This window comes from Struthio camelus, chromosome 1 (assembly GCF_040807025.1).
Source record: "Struthio camelus isolate bStrCam1 chromosome 1, bStrCam1.hap1, whole genome shotgun sequence".
NCBI lineage: Eukaryota > Metazoa > Chordata > Aves > Struthioniformes > Struthionidae > Struthio > Struthio camelus.
The window spans coordinates 105,349,340-105,367,503 of NC_090942.1; the positions used below are offsets into that span (position 1 = coordinate 105,349,340).

An 18,164-nucleotide genomic window follows, 5' to 3' on the forward strand; every position below is an offset into this window, starting at 1 on the left:
GAGTGCTCCTTCCCAGAGGACCAATCCCATTAAAAAGCAGAAGAGACAGATTTAACTACCCTAGGTCTCAGAAAAGCCTCCCCAGGCCAACCAAGACCCTATTGATGTTGTAGTTGCCAGTGATATGTCATTTTTCATTCTCATTGAAGTCTAGCAAAGACACATTATATTTTGGTGGCCTGGCACCGTGGTCTTCTTATCACACAGCTTTGGCCAGAGCACTAAAACCTGGGAGCCTAAATGCAGTCATTGATTGTGCACACTCACTGTGTAGCACATGAGAGGCTGTGGTGTTTGAGAGAAACAACCCACATGCACTTAAAGAAAGGAAGTCTCCATTTACCTTCCCGGGGTGTTAGTAATAAAGGGAATTCTGACAAATGGCTTGGTATTAGCATAGATCTGGGCAATGGTAAATGTGAGCTTGTCAGCCTCAGTGAAACACATGCTCAGGAAACTACTGCTTCTGGCTATAAAAGCTCTGCTTCCAACGGCCGTATTCCAGGCAACATTTTACATTACGCAAATGAAATGGTAATCTAGAATTAAATTCCAACAACGGTCATAAAAAGCCTAGGAAGTGTTTCAGATCACACAGGGACAACACCCCTGCTGCACTCATTTAGTTAATGGAACCACTCACTCTTAGGATGGAAAGAGACTGAGATGCTCTCTGGACACCTCACTACTCAATATACTGTTATACGGACTGAGGGTTCGATGCCTCGGCATCTGAAAGAGTTCTCAAAAAGCATTTAGTCACTGCCTACAAAGCCAAAGCAATTAATTTGGAATTCTTTAGTAATGGATAAATATCTAGCAGGCCTTTAAAGATAAATTTAGCTGCTCCTACTTAACCTTGAGTATGTGATAGTGAGTGAAAGGTTGAAGGTCTGCTCAAGAGTAGCTGGATTATGTGTAGTTAAAGTATTTAACCACATAACACCATCAGTACAGCTCAAAAAACAGTGGCATTCAAGGCAGTGATGTGGGTAGTATCCCATCTAGTTGTCTTTAACTTCCTAGGTTATCAAAAGTTTACATTGGTTCAAGGAGAAATGGGACAAGTTCATGGAAGAGAAATCCACTGAAGATGACTAAATCTGTAGAAATTACACCCTACTCAGGAGGTCTCTGAGGGAAAGACAGTAACTGGAGGCTGGGAATTATTAGGGGGAAATATCATATATATTTGCCCTGTTCTTATTCTTCCCAGTTTCTGCTTACAGCCATTGTTGGAAACATGTCACTAGAATACATGAACCTTTGGTATGATCCTGTATGGCTGTTCTTCTGCTTTAATGCCCTGCATAACTAATGACAGGGTGAAAATCCTTGGCAGGAGACTGGAAGAAGGCTGGAGCACCTCTGGATATGCAGCAAGATATAACCACCTTTCCAGCACCATGCTCATCTGAATTTTATCGATAGACTTGAAAAATCTGAAACTCATGTCTCAGAAAATATAGTTAAGAGGAGTTTTGCTTTCAGTTACACTAATTTAGTACCCAAGATACCTTTATTGCTACGGGCTAGGAGTTGTGGGGATAAAATTTCTCATCACATTCAAAATGAAATTAATTAAGTTTATGAAAAGAATACTACAACAGACCCCAGATCTCATGGCCGTAAAGTTGCTTCCAGTGCAGTGCTCCTGAGACACTCTAGCTACCACAAATCAAAGGTACCCAAAAGCAAGAAGTTACAGAAATCTTACTCTCAGGAATGTCTGTGGAGTTATGTAGCAGTGCGGTCTCTTAAAATTTTAACACATTTATCAGATTTTGAAACCCAGATAAATGCAGGCATCAAAACTGTACAGTTCTCTCTCTCTCATAGAAATGCATTTCCAAGTGTTTAGTAACGTCGGTAACTTGTATTGTCAAAAAGCATAATATTTTGATAGTCAAATGTTTTGTTCTTTACTGTAGGAAATGGACCATGAGAATAATCTCTTTCTCATGTACTTTTGGTTAATGCTTTAAAATCTTCTTTACAAGAGAACACAGACAAATAGCTTCAGCGGGAGAATTGGGTTACTCTATTAAACCAGTAGAACTTGTAGGTTAAGTAACATTTTCACATGAGATTCTTTCTAAAAGGCCACCCATTTAACCAAGGCCATCTGTCAGCTGTGTCCCTAATAATCCTAGTGCTGGCTGAAGGGTTTTTCCTCAGAAAGAAAAAGAGGCTGCTGGAAAGTCAGATCCTGTTGAAATGTACTGGAGGATAATGCTGCCTTTAGAAGCAAAACCAGAGAGAGAATCAAACAAAGAGAAATTAAACATATTTGGATCCTTTCCACAGAAAAGCTGATTTGCAGCTGTTAAGCTTTGGGATCTTCTGTGGCTTAGATTCTGCAGTCTTCTTCCCAGTTCCAAATTTTAAATCACTAGGGCCTGTAAAATCAAGACATGGAAGGCCAAACCATTGCTTTGTGTATATCAGAAAACTGCTACACCAGTCAGCAGGAGCTGAAGACATGGACCTGGCATTCCCTCCCCCCCCATTTCTGTTCTTTCTGTTGAAACACTTCTCTTTCCTGCCCCATGGCAGTGTCCTACGGATCAATTCACTGATGTTTGTAAAGGCCCATGAAGATGGAGGGGATTCTGTGCTAATATTAACTGTTACTGTTATCCTGTGGCAAGAGGTCAGTGAAGGACATCCAGCAGGATGCTGTAACATATGTTCTCTCCCAACACCAGGCTTCTATTCCCCCTTTGGGAATTTTCAGATCAGCGATGGAGCAACTACTTATGGCTGTTACAGAACAGTTATAAATGCAAGCAGCAGTAGCATATGTTCCCCTTTTTCCCTTTTACCACTGGCAAAAGTGTGTCAGCTAAGGTTAAAACAGATATTTCTTTCCTTTCCAGAGGTAAGACATTTGATATTTGATTCTGTTTCCATTCAATACTTAACTACTTCCTGAGACTAGCAAAGCACCAGACTAGACTCTATTTTGATATTAGGGCTTGTTCTGTTTATTTTATTATTACAAATAACCTGTGCACAAACAGTCACTCCAAAACTGTCACTGAGTTTGAGACAGGCTGCTGCCAATTCTTTTCATGGGCTTTTGGCTTAGAATGGACTTGAACTTATGACCCTGAGCTGAAATCCAGAGGTACTGAGCTATACAGCATCTTCAAACACCTCCAGATACCCTTGTTTCACTGAGAGATGCTCTGTTGCCTTGCATTCCTTATATGTGATTTTAACACAACATTTAAGGATTCAGAGATATGTAACGGCTAGATTATCACATAGGGAGTGTTACAGAAGGTAAGCAGCTGTATCTATTGCAAGGCATGTAACTTTAAAAACAACTTAAACACACTGTAGTAGTCTAGTTATGTTACAATACATGATATAGTACGAACACACTGTATGAGCTCCCCTGCCCATTTTAATACAGTGTCAAGTATACAGAAAAATGTAAGTTGCCTCCCTTCTCCTTCCTGAAATTGAGCTATTTATTGCAGTTTCTCCTACCTCTAAATGAAGACAGACTTTGACTGCTTGGATTATCACTGGCAGTCTTCAGAAGATAAAAACATCTAATTGTTTACTATTAGGTCAATTTGGAAACGCATTCACATACCTCACATGTAAAACATGAAAATGTGTTTGTGGAAAAAAAACCTTAACACTTCACATAGAAACTTAAATGTAAAAAAGCTGTAGATCATTTTTCCTTTTAAACTAGCTACTCAGTTGGAAAGACTAAGACGAAATGTTCTGCTTTCTGAGGTTTAAGAGCATAGCTATATTACAGAAATGGAATACATTGTGACATCACTAAAAATACAGTCCAAATCACCTTCTTTAGTGCCATTAACATAGTTTCTGTACCTTGATACTATAATTACTGTGCTGTTTAGGGAACAGAAGCAATGTTATAACATTGGCATATAACTTTGGAAGGCATTTCTGCTTCTTGCAATGGGAGTGAGAGGGTGAAAGTACTTGGCACATCTGTATTTAGACAATGATATGCTTATCATAGTAGTAATCTGGTATCATATAAGTTCAAAGAGCTGTTTGTGGGTGCGAGCGAGTACATACCTGCATATACATAAAGCATTCATGAAATCATGATATGAAATGGCTGGTTATGGAAAAACTCTGTTAGCTAATAGTTTGTTACCTGTGTTGTGGGAACACCCTATCAATGTGCTACGCATAGTACAAATTCAGAAAGTGGCAAAACAGGACAATCAACTAAAAGGGTGCATTGACAGGTTGCTGACAAACAGCATTAAGATGACCAGATGAACATAGATAGAGAGAGTATATTGCTTACCTGTTATGCTTTCTTAAGAATGAGAATTGTTGCTGCTGATGAAGATGGTGATGCTGACTTTGAGAACTGTGTAGCGCAGCTGTCGGCCACAGGCAAGTGAGGAACAGAAGTTTCATGATCAGGACCATCTCTTCCAAAAGAGAAATGCACCTGATCAGCCAATCCACCTTGAGGACTTTTTATTTTTAGTGTTTTTACTGTTCAGAAACAGCATAGCATACAAGGGATGCACGTGAAGCAAGGCATCACTGAAAACAGAAGACAGAGGCATCCCAGTTCTGATGTCCTCTCAGAGCTCCCTGCATATTTTGGCAAATCATAAAAGTTCCTTAAGCTCTACATCCCTACGGCATCTGCTGTCAAACCAGTAGCACCTCACTTTCAGAAATGTAGTAGGTACAGTAAATTGTTTTGCCAGGCTACAGTCTGATCCATTGCTTCCATTCTTTCAGTGTAGGCGCATACTTGAATTCTCCATCACCCGCTCAGTAACCTCTTCAACATAGCCTGTGCAGGCAAAGTGATGTCAAACACTTAATCCGCCTTAAATCCCACACAAAACCATACAAAAATCTGCTTTAATGACAAAGGTCTCTAAATTAATCTTGGTTACTATATACGTGTGTGTGCGCACTCAAAATAATTTTCTGCACAGATCAAGCTCTTCCATTAACTGGCTACATTGCACTGTCTTCCCAATCATTAATATTATTCCTATTTCTGTGAACGGTGGTAGCAAGTATTTTGTCTGGAGATGCAGAAATACTTTTGGACAATGTAACATCATGAAGTCAGTCCAACTTAAAGATGAGGTCTTGTGCTAATATTCCCCATAACATTTGCAAATACCAACAAACCCTTTGTTTTTCTTTTTCTAAGTACTACAGCTATCTTGTAAAATTATCCTAAATTTGCAAGACATGTATGTCTAAGATCTTGTATCCTTCCATAACCCAATTTATCTTTATTTCATTTAGCCTGCCCTATCTGTTCAATAGCAGACTTCATCTCCTGAATCACAAAACATTTTGTTAAGCAATAACTTGAGCTTGCCTCCTTCTCCTGTGAAAGGTGATAAGAGGGGTTAAAATTGAGCAATACTGGACACACCTTCTTAACCGACACAATCAATTTACCCTTTTCAAGCCATCAGCAAGTTTCAGAATTATCAGAATCAATAGCATATATTTATTTTTCTTCATCTAGAATATGAGAGATATGAGACTGAAGGCTAGGAAAATGGAAATCTCCAAACACTATCTACAGAGGTAGAAGTAATTCTGGTCTCCTAGCAGTGTTCCTGCAATAGCCTTCTTCCTGCATCACATAAACAGCAACAGGAATAAAAAAAAAAACAAACACTGTGTCTGCTGAGGCTGTTAACACCTAAGCAAATTGAGATAATGGGACTGTGATGTGAACATCTGCCTCCTCAGAAGCCCCCTGAGATTACCATCTAACTTCATTTGGGCCAAGAAATGATTATCAAAGGCAAATGATTTCCAAGAGGACTTAATTCCTATTGTTTTTTCCTTTTGGAGTTGAGCAGCTATCTGCCTGTGACTTCAACAACAACAACAACAACCACCCTTTCCAGTCATTATAAAAATTTAACTGTGTTAAATTAAAATCTGACAGCCCTGATCAAAGGCTTTCAACCCTATTGCCTCTTCTGTTCTACTTTGTTCATGGGCTCATCCTTTCCTACTCAACAAACTTATGCAAGACCATTTGCAGCCTGACTCAGGGATAGTCTGGTCTACTGAATTCCCAAGGTGGGATTTCCAGAGAAGGTAAACATAAACTGTAGGGCAGACTTCTCTCACTGTTCAGGTAAATCAAGAGATTGCCATGTTGTTTTTAAGATGTTGTTTTCAAGATGTTGTTTTCATTCAAATATCAGTCACGCAGCTCTTTTCCTGTTCTTGGGTGTAGCAATAACTTTGCCGCTAAGCTGTATCGCTGAGAAGAGAACTCCATGAAGGATTTTTCAAAACATGCTCAATATTCTTGTGACTATCCCTGCTAAAATCAGCTTTGGTCAAAACTAAGGGCTGGATGCACAGATATTTTCCAACACCCTCATCCTACTGACACCAGCAACAAGAAATACTGCTTTGAAGGGCCTTCCTAAGCACACTGAAAATCAAAGCACTACCTCTCCCTCCTTGGCTATGGAGTATTTCCAGAAATGAATTTTGTCCAGCCCACACTCACATGAAGTCTTTGGGAGGGACTCCTGCTAGGTGAAACTGTGAACACCCCCATAACGGGTGTGTAATATAAGTGAGGACAAGCAGGTGTTACCCACAGCGATCAGTTTTTTTCATACTAGAGTTGTTTTCATTTCCTCTGAGTAAGAGAGCATTGCAAAGAGCAGATTATAATATCATTATAAATTACCATTAAGGAAACAGGTTCATCTCCTATGTATTTGTCAGTAATAAATTCTAAAAGGAGTTTTCTTAGAACAAACTAAGAAATAAGGAAGGAATAAAGGTAAGAGAATAGACTTTGCTTGTATTGGGCAAGTCATTAGTAGGTTTTTGTGTTTAAAAACAATCAGAATATGGTCTCTTTGCCACCATTAAAACACTTCTTCAAAATTATCTGTTCTCTGTGGTCCATGAAAAGCTTGTAATGCTTATCTTTCAAGGACAAAGGTAGAATGTATGATTGGAAGAAGAGGAGGAGAGGGAGAGGGAGAAGCAGAGGGAGGGGAAAGGAGGGGAGAGAGAGCGGAGGGGTGAGATGAGACCATCTAATATCAAAACATGAGATGATTTTTTTAGTGGGCAAAATAATTCATGAGTTTCAGGTAAGTACAGCTTGGAAATGCAGATGCCTCTCCCCTGCAAATCACAAAGCAGAGAAAATTGAGAACAGCTTTACAAAATCAAGAAGAGAAAAATGACAAGGATGAAGAAAAGTTTCAGAGGCCTTTATTCTTCGGAAAATGTGAGCATCTAGACCCACCGACATCCATTTTAATTGTAATGAATTGAAATACTGTAGCACATCAGCACTAAACCCCTGTTTAGCTGCACAAGATTGAAAGGAGATGCAATGAGGAAAGAGGACGGTAGGTTTACCTGGAACATGTATTTCTGATTCTCCTAATCAGAGAATGAAGCATAAGGAAAAAACATTGCAAGTTAGGAGCCTCCTAAGAAGCCTTAGAGTTTGATGCATGGCTTAAAGAACAGAATGGATGGAGGAGCTCACAAACAGCTAGCAGATCACAGAAAGCAGATTAACCAGAGCAGTAATTCTGAGAGTGTGAATGCAATGCTGCGGCACAAGAATAGGCAGCATTTTGCTCTTCTGTGGCAACAGACTGAGTGCATAGAATTTACCATTAATGTTGTGATCCCTTGCAAAAACACTAGCCAGGATTAAGGACACTCTGTCCAACTGCTTATATAAACACAAATTACGAACCAAGTTTCCAAAATAAGGTATTCATTCACATTTACAAACAAGATCAAGTAAAGATCAAAGCAGAGACAGAGGATTATGATTCCAGTGTACAGTTTGCAGACTCCAGAACAAATGAAGTGTTTTACTTAACACTGCCAATGGGACCAAATTCTTACGGCACTGCCCTTTATGAAGTATCTTAATACAGGTGGCAAGTGAGTGTTCATGACTGTCCCAAGTAGCCTGAGGAAACAAATCAGACACCTAACCACTGTACAGTATTGGAACATAACAGAATTCAAAAGCCAGCAAAAATTCACAGCTCAGCTCAAAAATTGTGCAAGATTTTTGCACAGTGCTTAGTGAGATGAATTCTTACCCTGTGGTTTTTAGTTTAAACAGTGCTAGCAGGCTAAGGATGAAACACTGCCCTCCCCTTTGTCCCTGCAGTGCATTACTACTTACTATCCTTGCTTCAGCCAGTTGTTAAAGGAGTGTACATACAACCAGACTGACTTAAGCCCACTGTGAAACTGTATCCTTAATTTCTGTTGGGTTATATGAAAAATAGTACTACTACTGAAGTAAGGACATAATATGTTCTGATGGGTGTTTAGTTTCACTGTAAGATTAAAATCCTGTCTGTTTTCCTTTCCCTTCCAAGGACTGCAAATTTTTGGTGGCTTGAGTACAAATTTCCTGCAGAATTATGGTTCTGGACATGTTGCTTCTTATGTTATCTTAGTATCTTACCGTCTGTGGAATTCTCATATCATCAGAAGGGTGCATTCCTCATACCAGGCAAAACCTACTGCAAAGTAAAGCAAACAATAAATGTACGCAGTCACCAGATGCAGTCTGCACACATTTTATGATAGCTTGAGTCATACAGACTGAGACGGGAGTTTGGTCTTGGTTCTGGCATGCTATAACGTTTGGCTCACTTTGCAGCTGCTTTAGCACATTGAAGGTACAGTCTTGAGCATGTTTTCATAAGGACTTCTCTGTTCTGTCAACTCATCTAGTCATGAACCTGAAGCAATTCCACTATTCTGCTATTTCAATCCCCTCTAACATTCTCACTAACAATACGGAGCTAAATCTCAAATCTCTCTTAAAACTGCAAACAGGAAATAACATTAACTCAGAAGCCAGTATCAAAAACACAACATACTCCAGTTATTTTCATTGGCATCTGAGTTGTCAACACATCCGAAAAGAAGTACTCTGAAAACTGTAGACAGCCAAGTCAGCAACAAATGCTGATGAGAGATCAAAGTCCTAGGAATCAAATGTTAACTTCAACACTCTTCTTTTCTTCCCACTAATGAATATTTAGTTGTTACATTTCATTAAAAAAATTGCAGTTCATTAAAAAATACAGAATAGTTTAACAGTTGCCTAAACGTAGCTGTTGTGGTATGTGAGGTCTGTTTGGGTGTCTGAGACATCCATACAGGATTCACAAATATGGCATGGGACCTATAGGAAGTTGCACGTTTCTGCAGCCGTAGCTGGAGGCCGGGAGGGTTTGCACTAAAATTACACAATGCATCAATATTCTGGCAACTGAACCCCACCTGCGAAGCTTGCCCAGTTTCTTATAGCCTTTACCCATTCCCTGCACATCCAAACCAATAATTTAAAACTGTCCTGGCGGATCCTGACAAGACCACAGTTCACCTAAGGCAGGCATATTTTCCCACATAGAAGAGCCTCTTAATATTAGATTTGAAAAGATGACCCTGTATGGCATATGGGCTCTTTTCTGCTTTTCCTTCAATACACACTCAGGCTTCTGCTTGCTCTAGAACTATAGTGGTTGCACACCTTTGTATAATCAGATATTTGGGTTGAAAAAATGATAGCAATAATAAAGAACCTCTCCCCCGCCCCACACTTCTCTGATTCTTTGTGTTCCCTATATCCACAGTCTCTAAATCAGAGATTCTTTCCCCCACATGATTCTGCCCTAGCCAGATCAATCACTGAATTAATTTCATTCCTAAATCCCTTTACTTAACTTCTACATGAGCATTCTGAAAGTAAAATAATCAGTTTTACTGCCTCCAGTTAAGGAACAATCTGTGTCTTGAAGGTGATCTTTGGAAAAACAAGCAGCCACACTCTTTAATTTACATTTCTTACAAACTCATTGGCTTCAGCGGCACAAAACAAGGTATCAGCATAACTATTTTGCTTTTCCACCACCCTTGTGGATCGCAGGCACTTGAGACTGCCACCATACTTCTCCATTTCTGTCCATCTTCTCCCAGGAAGAGTTTCCTGAGTTTGCTTCTTTATGTCTCTAGGATATATTTCTTTAACAATGTTTCAGTGTCTTTAATGAGAATTAAACAAAGGAAGATCAAGGGGATGATCCATAAGCTGAGCAACAGAACACAATGGTTTGCAACAGCATGGTATATCCCCAAGAAGTAAGTTAGTCTGCAGTCTGTATGACCAGAACACAATGCTTCAACATAAAAAGCAATACACTCTGCATTGGATTTTTTTTTTCTTTTTTAAATACGGTACTTTCAGTTGGGTAAGTATCACTGTCTCTCTGCAGTGCTTACCAGTTAGATACTAACTGCTATCTGAAGTTCTTTTGGTTTATTTTCCTCCACAGATTGAAACAAAACAATTCAACAACTGCTAACGCCTTTTCTTTCCACCTCCCTGATGTTTACTAAGCATTTTCTGCAAATGGGATACCAGAACATGCCCAGTTTGTTGACCAGGAGTTAACGGTGTCTTAGATTGGAATTAATTTATAAAATGCATTCTATCTCTACTAAACTCTTTTTCTGTCACCTATGAACGTGAGGAGAAAAAATGGTGAGCAGAGGAAAATATGTGCCTTTCAAGCTCTGGCACTGCAAACTTTTTTTTCATTTTACAGTCAAAATAGAGACAGATTTATTGATTAAAGCCTGGCCTCTATTGGTCATAAGACAGCTTTAGAAGCCTGATGGCTTATCAGGCACAATGCAGTGTGACTGTTTGTCAGTCTTTTCCTTCCCATCATGAACTTCTAGACAAATATATGTTAACATCATACAGCAGGTGCTCACTTCAAACAGTGAAGCCGATTTTAACTGCCCAAACTGCAGTCTTAAGTAAGTAAATGTATATTTACTTTACAACACTTAGTAGGAGATACCCATATTTTGGTATGCAAAGATTTGGCAACCTCTATTTTACTAGTGGCTGCCCCCCCCCCCCCCCCCCCAAAAAAAAAAAGCATTTCTAAATCAGCAAACACTTGAACAATATACATTTCTTGTCCGTGAATGAAAAACATTGTTTTTCTACATATGTATTTAATCTTAGCATTCGCTTTCCCAACATGTCATTGATGCCAAAACTTAGCAGGATAGCTTAGCTGTTAACACGGACAACATCTTTAACAATTTGTTACAGGACAATTTACAGTACAGTAATGCCTCTTGCGCTTCCACGTATATCTGTCATTGCTTACCTTATTGCCCACTTATCCCTTGTGAAGGTTTTCACACTTTACCCTGAAAAATCTAGCATCCAGCACTTCACATTGGCCTGACCATGTAGAGTAATTCCCATGCTTCTCTGCTGGCACTCATGTTCTAAAAAAAAATATGGAAAAAATGGAAAACTTTTAACTTTTTCATGTTAAAGTGTGTGCGGGGGGGGGGGAAACTTTTTTCCTTTTCTTTTCTTCACAGGCCCTCTAACGAGCTCAAACTTTAAAATATTTTTTCTGATTTTTGCATATGTAACTGTTCATTTTTTGGAAAGTGTGAAGGTATGTTAGAAACAAATTGTTGTTCTCTTGTATACAAACAGCATGATGGAACATTCTGCAATTATCCACTGAGCCAAGATATCAAAGACTTGGAATTAGTCCATTGATCTAATAAAATTACAGTAAGAAAATAAAAAAAAAAAAACTTGTCCCTACAAAACATCTCAGGTTACCTTTGCCCACGCCACAACTACGTTTATTTTGCAGGAATAAGAACTTTAAAAAAAGCAAGTCTAGCAACTTGTTGAACAGGTATTATTATTTTCTGAGATATTGCCTGCATAATAGATATGTTGTGAATCTGCGTGGTCTGCCTCTGATCACAAAAGTCCACTTCAGCTGAAGTCTAGAAGAAAGCGAGAAAAAAGAAATTGTGCAGATGAGAGGAACTGGTCCTGAGCACCAGCTGTAGCTCCTTAGTGCTGAAGCATAATGAAGTAATGTCAGATGGTTTTGCAAAAATATTCAGCTTTTGCACAGGTTCTTCCGATTTTGAAGTGAGAAACAAGAGTGCCTTCTGCATAGGCAACCTTAATTCTGGCAATTTTTTGCAGCTGGATACTTGACTTTGCAGCCTGTTTAATTTTCTCTCCTGTACATAATGCTGTATCCATGAAAAAACAATGCAAAAATGAATGCTACTGCCTTCTTGGCAATGTAGGATATAATCAAAAAGGCAAAAAGATTCCATTCATATTTTCGGTGGGGTACTAGCTCTCCTGTTTCTCATATATTCATCTCCTCCCAAGCATTGCCTTGGAGTGATTATTTTCTGCATGGGTGAGAGGAGAATCCAGTCATCTCTTTGTTTCATTTTATATCCCAACACTGACTACTGTTAAGTGCTGAGACAGAGGTGCTCATACCAGTAAGTGTTGATGCAAATCTCCCTGTTATAATGGACTGCAGCCTTGCTGTTTTTCAGGCCACCATACGCGATTCTTTACAACAGACTGTGTCAAGTATGAATACTCCGAACATATTCAACACGCAGGTACAAGGCAATATAAAACACCACCAAGCTGTTGCCACTTGCTTTCACAGACATAAATGATGCTCCGGAAGCAAAACAGAAGATTCAGGCCTGGTTTACTTCCCCAAGCACATCTCAGATCCATTTTCTATTTACTTGGGCAGGGAAATAAATGTTTTTACAGCAGTCTGATGTTTTTATGAATGACAAAGTCATTCCTGTCCCTCAGGGATATTTACCCAGAGCAGAAAGGACTTTAGCTCTGAGAGGAACAGAGCAACTTGATTGTTCCTAAGAATATTTTTCTTTCTTGTCTGCTGACTACCATTAGGCAGCTCACTTATTGCAGCTGAACACTAATGCACTCAGGTGAAACTTATGACATTTCTCCTGTTCGGAGATACCAGTGTGAATGTCTGGAGCGCACTGGAACGCACTGTACTCCACCAAGATGCTATGGTTCAGCGGGTTTTTCAACATCCTTCAACTTTTTTGTCCTGCCCTCTCTCAGGAGAACCCCTTGATGGCTTTTTTTTTTTTTACTGTTTCTTTTGCTATCTATCTCACCTTAATTCCCTGTTCTTGAGCTGCAACTGATAGATTAGCAGAAAGAGGCAAAAAAAAGAAACAATATTGTTCACATAGCTGGCCAGTGCTATGTGACAAGACATAGACAAGAAATTCAGGTCAATGTGTTGCAGAAATTTAAGTCCCAGGAGTAAGCATCTAAGAGTAAAACAAAAATATTTTCCTGGAAAATTTTTTCAGGCAATGCTACTGTTCAGTTTCTTCCATTTCTCTCTCACGTACCCTTTTGACACATGGGTATTAATAAAATCCTGAAGGATAGAGAAGATAAGTGATGGACAGCAGCAGTGAAGGCTGGTCTGAAATTTGCTTGACGCACAAAAATGTTTGTTCCAAGTAAGAACTGTTCCTTTTCATGATTTCTGTTGAAATTCCCCAAATCAAGAGAGGAATAACCAAGATGGAAGCGGGGTGCCAGGGAGCCTCAAGGGCCAGCTGCTGCACAAGGGAAAGTGAGCCAGGAGCAGAGAACAGTAACAGGGCAGGCATGAGGAGTCACTACACCAACAAGGAACCAGGATGCAGAGTGGTAATTCCAGATCAGATTCAGGGCCAGAGATGGTGGTCAGGGTCAGGCAGAGTCCAGTGATGACTCAGTAAGTCCATAGTAATGGGGCAGGTCCAAGGTCAAGCCAGGAAGCTAAGCCAGTGACAGGTGCCACACAGGCAAGCATGGGACTCCAGATAGTGCAGCTCATAAAAGAGGGGTTTGCTCTGGGGGGGTCCCGAAGCGTTAACGAACCCTGGGTGCACCGTGGGCCAAAGTCACCACACTGGGGGTTGCTACAGCCTGGGGGCGCACCCTCTAATAACCCCATGACTGACAAGTCCAGACAAAGGAGCAGTAACTCTGCAGACCCACACCATAAACATCTGGGTGCCCTGGAATCCCCACAGAACACCCTGTTAACGAGCACATTGTTACCAATTGAGCAGTGTCGTGGGCTGAGCCCTAGGTTATCTATTGACACGCACACTGTTTCTGACTAGAGCCATACTGCTTTTGTGTAACTGTAGGCTGGCATTATTTTGACTGGCTATAAAAGGGAGCAAGCCACAAATGTTGGTGTGGACTTGGACCCACCATCAGCTCGCCTGTGGACCTCAGGACCCACCCATCAGTGGGGATGCCCTGTGCACCCGTGATTCAACTGTAGAGCTCGGATATGTATACGTATTTTCAACTACGTTATATTTGTAGCTTTACTATACTTTTAGTTTTGTTATAACCTCTCATCTCTAATAAATTCTCCGACTTGACAAATGATGATCTCTCGAGCTCAGTGCAGCTAATCCCAGAATCAGAAAGAATCCCACATGCCCCTCTGTTGGCGTGTCACAGCCAGGGGGTCAGGGTCAGAATCACAGAAGTACACAACCAGATGCAAACATACCTGCTGTACAGCTGTGATGTAGTATAGGTGGTGGCCAGTGGTAAAGCCTCAGCTTAAAAGCAGTTCCCAAGGGAAAGGAGGAAGTCTTCGCCTCTTAGCTTTCTTCACAACACCTTGTATCAGCAAAGGAGCTGACCTTGGGCTCAGACACCTTACCTTTTTAACCTGGCCAACTAAACTCCTAGAGGGGGGATGTGCTCTGGGCCCTGACTGCAGGGGGCGGAGGTGGGCTGGGAGAGATGATAAAGTTTAGATGTGAGGGAGCTCCAAGCAAAACTATGATAAAAAGTGGCTAAAATCCACACTTACCATGACAAGAAATCACAGATTGCCTCCCCAGTTGAGCTCTACTCTATGCATGCTGAAGTTAAAGTGCACCGAAGCGTGGCTAGCTCTGAAGCAGAGGGTAGCTGCTGTTCAGTGTACTGGAACCAAACTACATTAAGGTTTCCAGTCCCCCCTGAGGTAAGACAAGGGGAACTAAACATTTTTGAACTAAATTAGCAAGTGTGATGCTTGAAAAAACAGGCAGGAGGAAAAACATTGTAACTAAATGTCACTACCTGATTCCTAACATGAAGCACTCTGTGTGTGCGTTCTTACTCACAGATGGTGCCTAGAGAAGAGGCCTGGGAAAGCAACAGGTCCTGCTTATCTCAAGGTGACTGTCCAAGCTTTTCCGCATTGCTTCACAGTAGTACCTTCAGCCTGACTTGGAAAATTCCACGTCCTTGGCCCAGTAAGCTTTACTGAGAAGGAATGGAGGCTACCACAGTCATTCCCAGGGGGCAGCACATAGCTAGCAGATGGCAAATATTTTACATTATTAGCAGCATGGGTAGGAATCAAAACACTGGAAGAAGCAAAAGACTCTAAACCCCATTCTAATCCCCCTCTCTTTTCTTCACCCAAAAGCTCAACTGCAGGTATGAAGGCCTACTTGAGGGTTGAGTGTGCACTGAGAAAAGCAAGAGAGTAGGCTAGAACATGGTGGACACATAGGCTGTGCCCTGGCACTTGTGTACTGCAGATCTGTAACCTTCCGAAAGGCTAGGGATGTAAATGGTCTACGTTCAAGGCCTTCCATAAAGGCTCCCTCTTCCTGGAGACCTGGCCTTTGACTGTGGCTGTACTCAGTGCTTTCCTCCCTCCCTCCCTCCCTCCCTCACCACCAGCATCTTGCTTCTTTCCTCACTGCTCCTTGTGGTTACCAATACGCTCCTCTTGGCTCCACTAGGTTTATCCAGCTTTACTCCTCCTGCTGAAAACTTCCATGTGCTGGCAAGTCACCAGACCAGTTACCAGACTCTCAAGCCACTCTGTCCCACAATAGATGACAGGAATGTCAATACCACTGTTGGCATTGAAAAGGGGAGAGCCATCTTGCCTATCCACATGTCCCACAGCACCTACTGAAAGACAGGGCAATGCAGGCATCCAGTAGGTCTCTTACCTTTCTGTGACTCACAGGTGAAGCCAACAAGAATGTGTATTAAACCAAATTGTGCCTCTGTTCCTGAGACCTAGTACAAGCTCTGGGTCTCTTGCACGTTATTTCACTGTTAAACATAATTTCATACAAACGTTTGGGCTGTGAGCTACAACTCTGGTATAATCCTCTCTATGCCATGTTCCATCTTTTATGTACTGCTGAGACTGCAAACAAAATGGAGCACCTGCACCGTGAGCTCACCCCCACTGTGCTGCCTTCGTTGCAGAAACGTTAACCCAGTGATGATTGCCTTGCAATCAGGAAAAGCTGTGGGAGCTGCTGAAACGTGTACACAGTTTCCCAAAGAGCATTGAGTGACTGCCCTCACACAAACGGAAAGACAGCCCCACAGAGAGAAAAAGTTGGGGATAAGCTCTTTGAAGCCAGAACAGTCACAAGGATGTACCTCTTCGTAGCCTGGGTAAGGATGCCCCGGGCTTGATGTTTCTGCAGGCTGTCAGAGCCCAGATGATTATTGCATGTAATACTATCACAAATACTGATATGCACAAGGGTTGACTTAAGGATAAACAGCAATACAGTCACGGCTGCATACATACAAAAACAGAGAAAGGCACAAAAAGAGAGGAAATGGCATGCATCAAGCCCACACAAAGGGAGACAGGCAGACAAAAAGGCATGCAGAGAAATCTCTAGTGAGAAGAGATAACACCCTCCTCCCGCTCTGCTTCTCCACACAAACAGCTCTGACCATTAAATACTGATGCGGCACCCAAGATGCATGAACGCCCTCTTTTTTTCATTTTTTAACAGGGAAAAAATAGGGTTGGTCACTATTTCATTAATACTTTCCTTGCTGCGGAAACATCTTGGCTAAACGCCCCCCCCCCTTCCCCTCCCGAGGTGTCCCTCAAACACCACTTTCTCTTTCGAGGCAACTAGGTAAGCGGCCGGAGGTCACCCCATCCCCGCCGTGGCGCAGGAGGAGCGCGGTGACCGTTGGGGGGCGGTAGACGGCGGTTGCGGCGTAACGGCCGCGAGGTGGCAGCGCCAGCTGCACGAGCGGGCCTCCCTCCCTCTCCCCCCCCACCCCGCCTAACGGCCACCGCCCCCGCGCGGGTGCGGGTCTGTGGGGGGCTCGTGGGGCTTGAGCCCTTCCCCCCTCCCCCCTAAGCCCGGCCCGTAACGGCTGCGGGCGGCCCGGGTGCTCCGCGGACGTGGGGAAGGGGGACATGCCACGGCATGGCGGCTGCACAGCCTCCTTTCCCCGGCCGCGGCCCGTTTGGGAAAGGTTGTCGGGGGCGAGAAAATGGCTTCCGCTGCTGGGCGGCTGCAGCTCCGCTTGGCAGCGGGGCGCTGGCGGCAGCCCCCTTTCAGCCAGTCCCCTTTCAGCTGAGCTGCGCGCCTGCCTTTTACACCCGTGAGCGGGTAGGGCGCTTAGAAATGCGAGAGGAGGAGGAAGGAGCGAAACAGACGAGCGGAAAATGAAAATAAAGCCCTTCACGAAGAGTGCGAAGCAGGAGGGGAAATTCTGTAGCGAGCGCAGAAGAAAGGGTGGTGGAGAGCGAGGGGGCCCTCATCCAGAGGGAGCAGCAGGACAAAAACGCTGCAAGCACTAGTAGGCAAAAAAGTGATAGCGAGGCTGACCAGATGTCCTGGTTTGGCTAGGAGGAGCCCAGTTCACAGGTCCACCTTCTGGCATCCAAAAGCTTTTCTTCAGCAGACCGTTTTGTCCCAGGTTGTCCAGAGCACCTTCCCTGACGTTTCTTCCAGAGCCACCCCAAGAAGGAACTGATGCCCAACCCTTTCTTAACACAAGAAAAAGACAGGCTCTGGTGACTATAATTTAATCTCAGTTCCTTTAGGAGACCTTAATATGTTATGCAGTACAAGGGACGATTTGAAATCATTTACAAATGGAAGTTCAGGTAGCGGCTTGGTAAAGTATGACCAAAAGTTAAGGCTGTACGTGAGCAGTTGAGCTTTAGTCAGGCTAATAGGAAATAAGATCACTAGAAAAAGTGAAAGGTGAAGCAATTCATAAGTAAAAAACGAGCAGAGCTCTCCATGGACAAAACCCAGAAGGCTAGAATAGAATAATTTAGCATTAGTAATATCCTAATTACCTTATGTTAATTAAGAACATTTTATGTTAGTGATAGGATACTAAAAGAGGAATTCTGCTCAGAAATGATATTCCTCCTACTGAGGCTCCTGTCTCCAGTGTCAGCACCCGTAAC

The 18,164-nt window shown here is 42.1% G+C and overlaps 1 protein-coding gene across 3 annotated transcripts in view; it reads right to left on the minus strand.

The window, feature by feature from the left end:
* Nucleotides 1-17,716, minus strand: part of GABRR3 (gamma-aminobutyric acid type A receptor subunit rho3) — a 44,415-nt gene extending 26,699 nt beyond the window's left edge. The window contains exons 1-4 of one of the 3 annotated variants that reach the window (XM_009682736.2): nucleotides 17,572-17,716; nucleotides 11,214-11,337; nucleotides 8,483-8,540; nucleotides 4,310-4,439 (exon numbers count right to left, since the gene is read on the minus strand). In XM_009682736.2, the coding sequence (XP_009681031.2) occupies nucleotides 4,310-4,437 (128 nt within the window). In that variant the 5' untranslated portion in view covers nucleotides 4,438-4,439; nucleotides 8,483-8,540; nucleotides 11,214-11,337; nucleotides 17,572-17,716. Of the gene's footprint in view, nucleotides 1-4,309; nucleotides 4,440-8,482; nucleotides 8,541-11,213; nucleotides 11,338-14,471; nucleotides 14,729-14,780; nucleotides 14,833-17,571 lie in introns of those variants that run through there. The other 2 variants (XM_068909391.1, XM_068909400.1) reach the window with 2 other exon arrangements.
* Nucleotides 17,717-18,164: the final 448 nt, after the last annotated feature.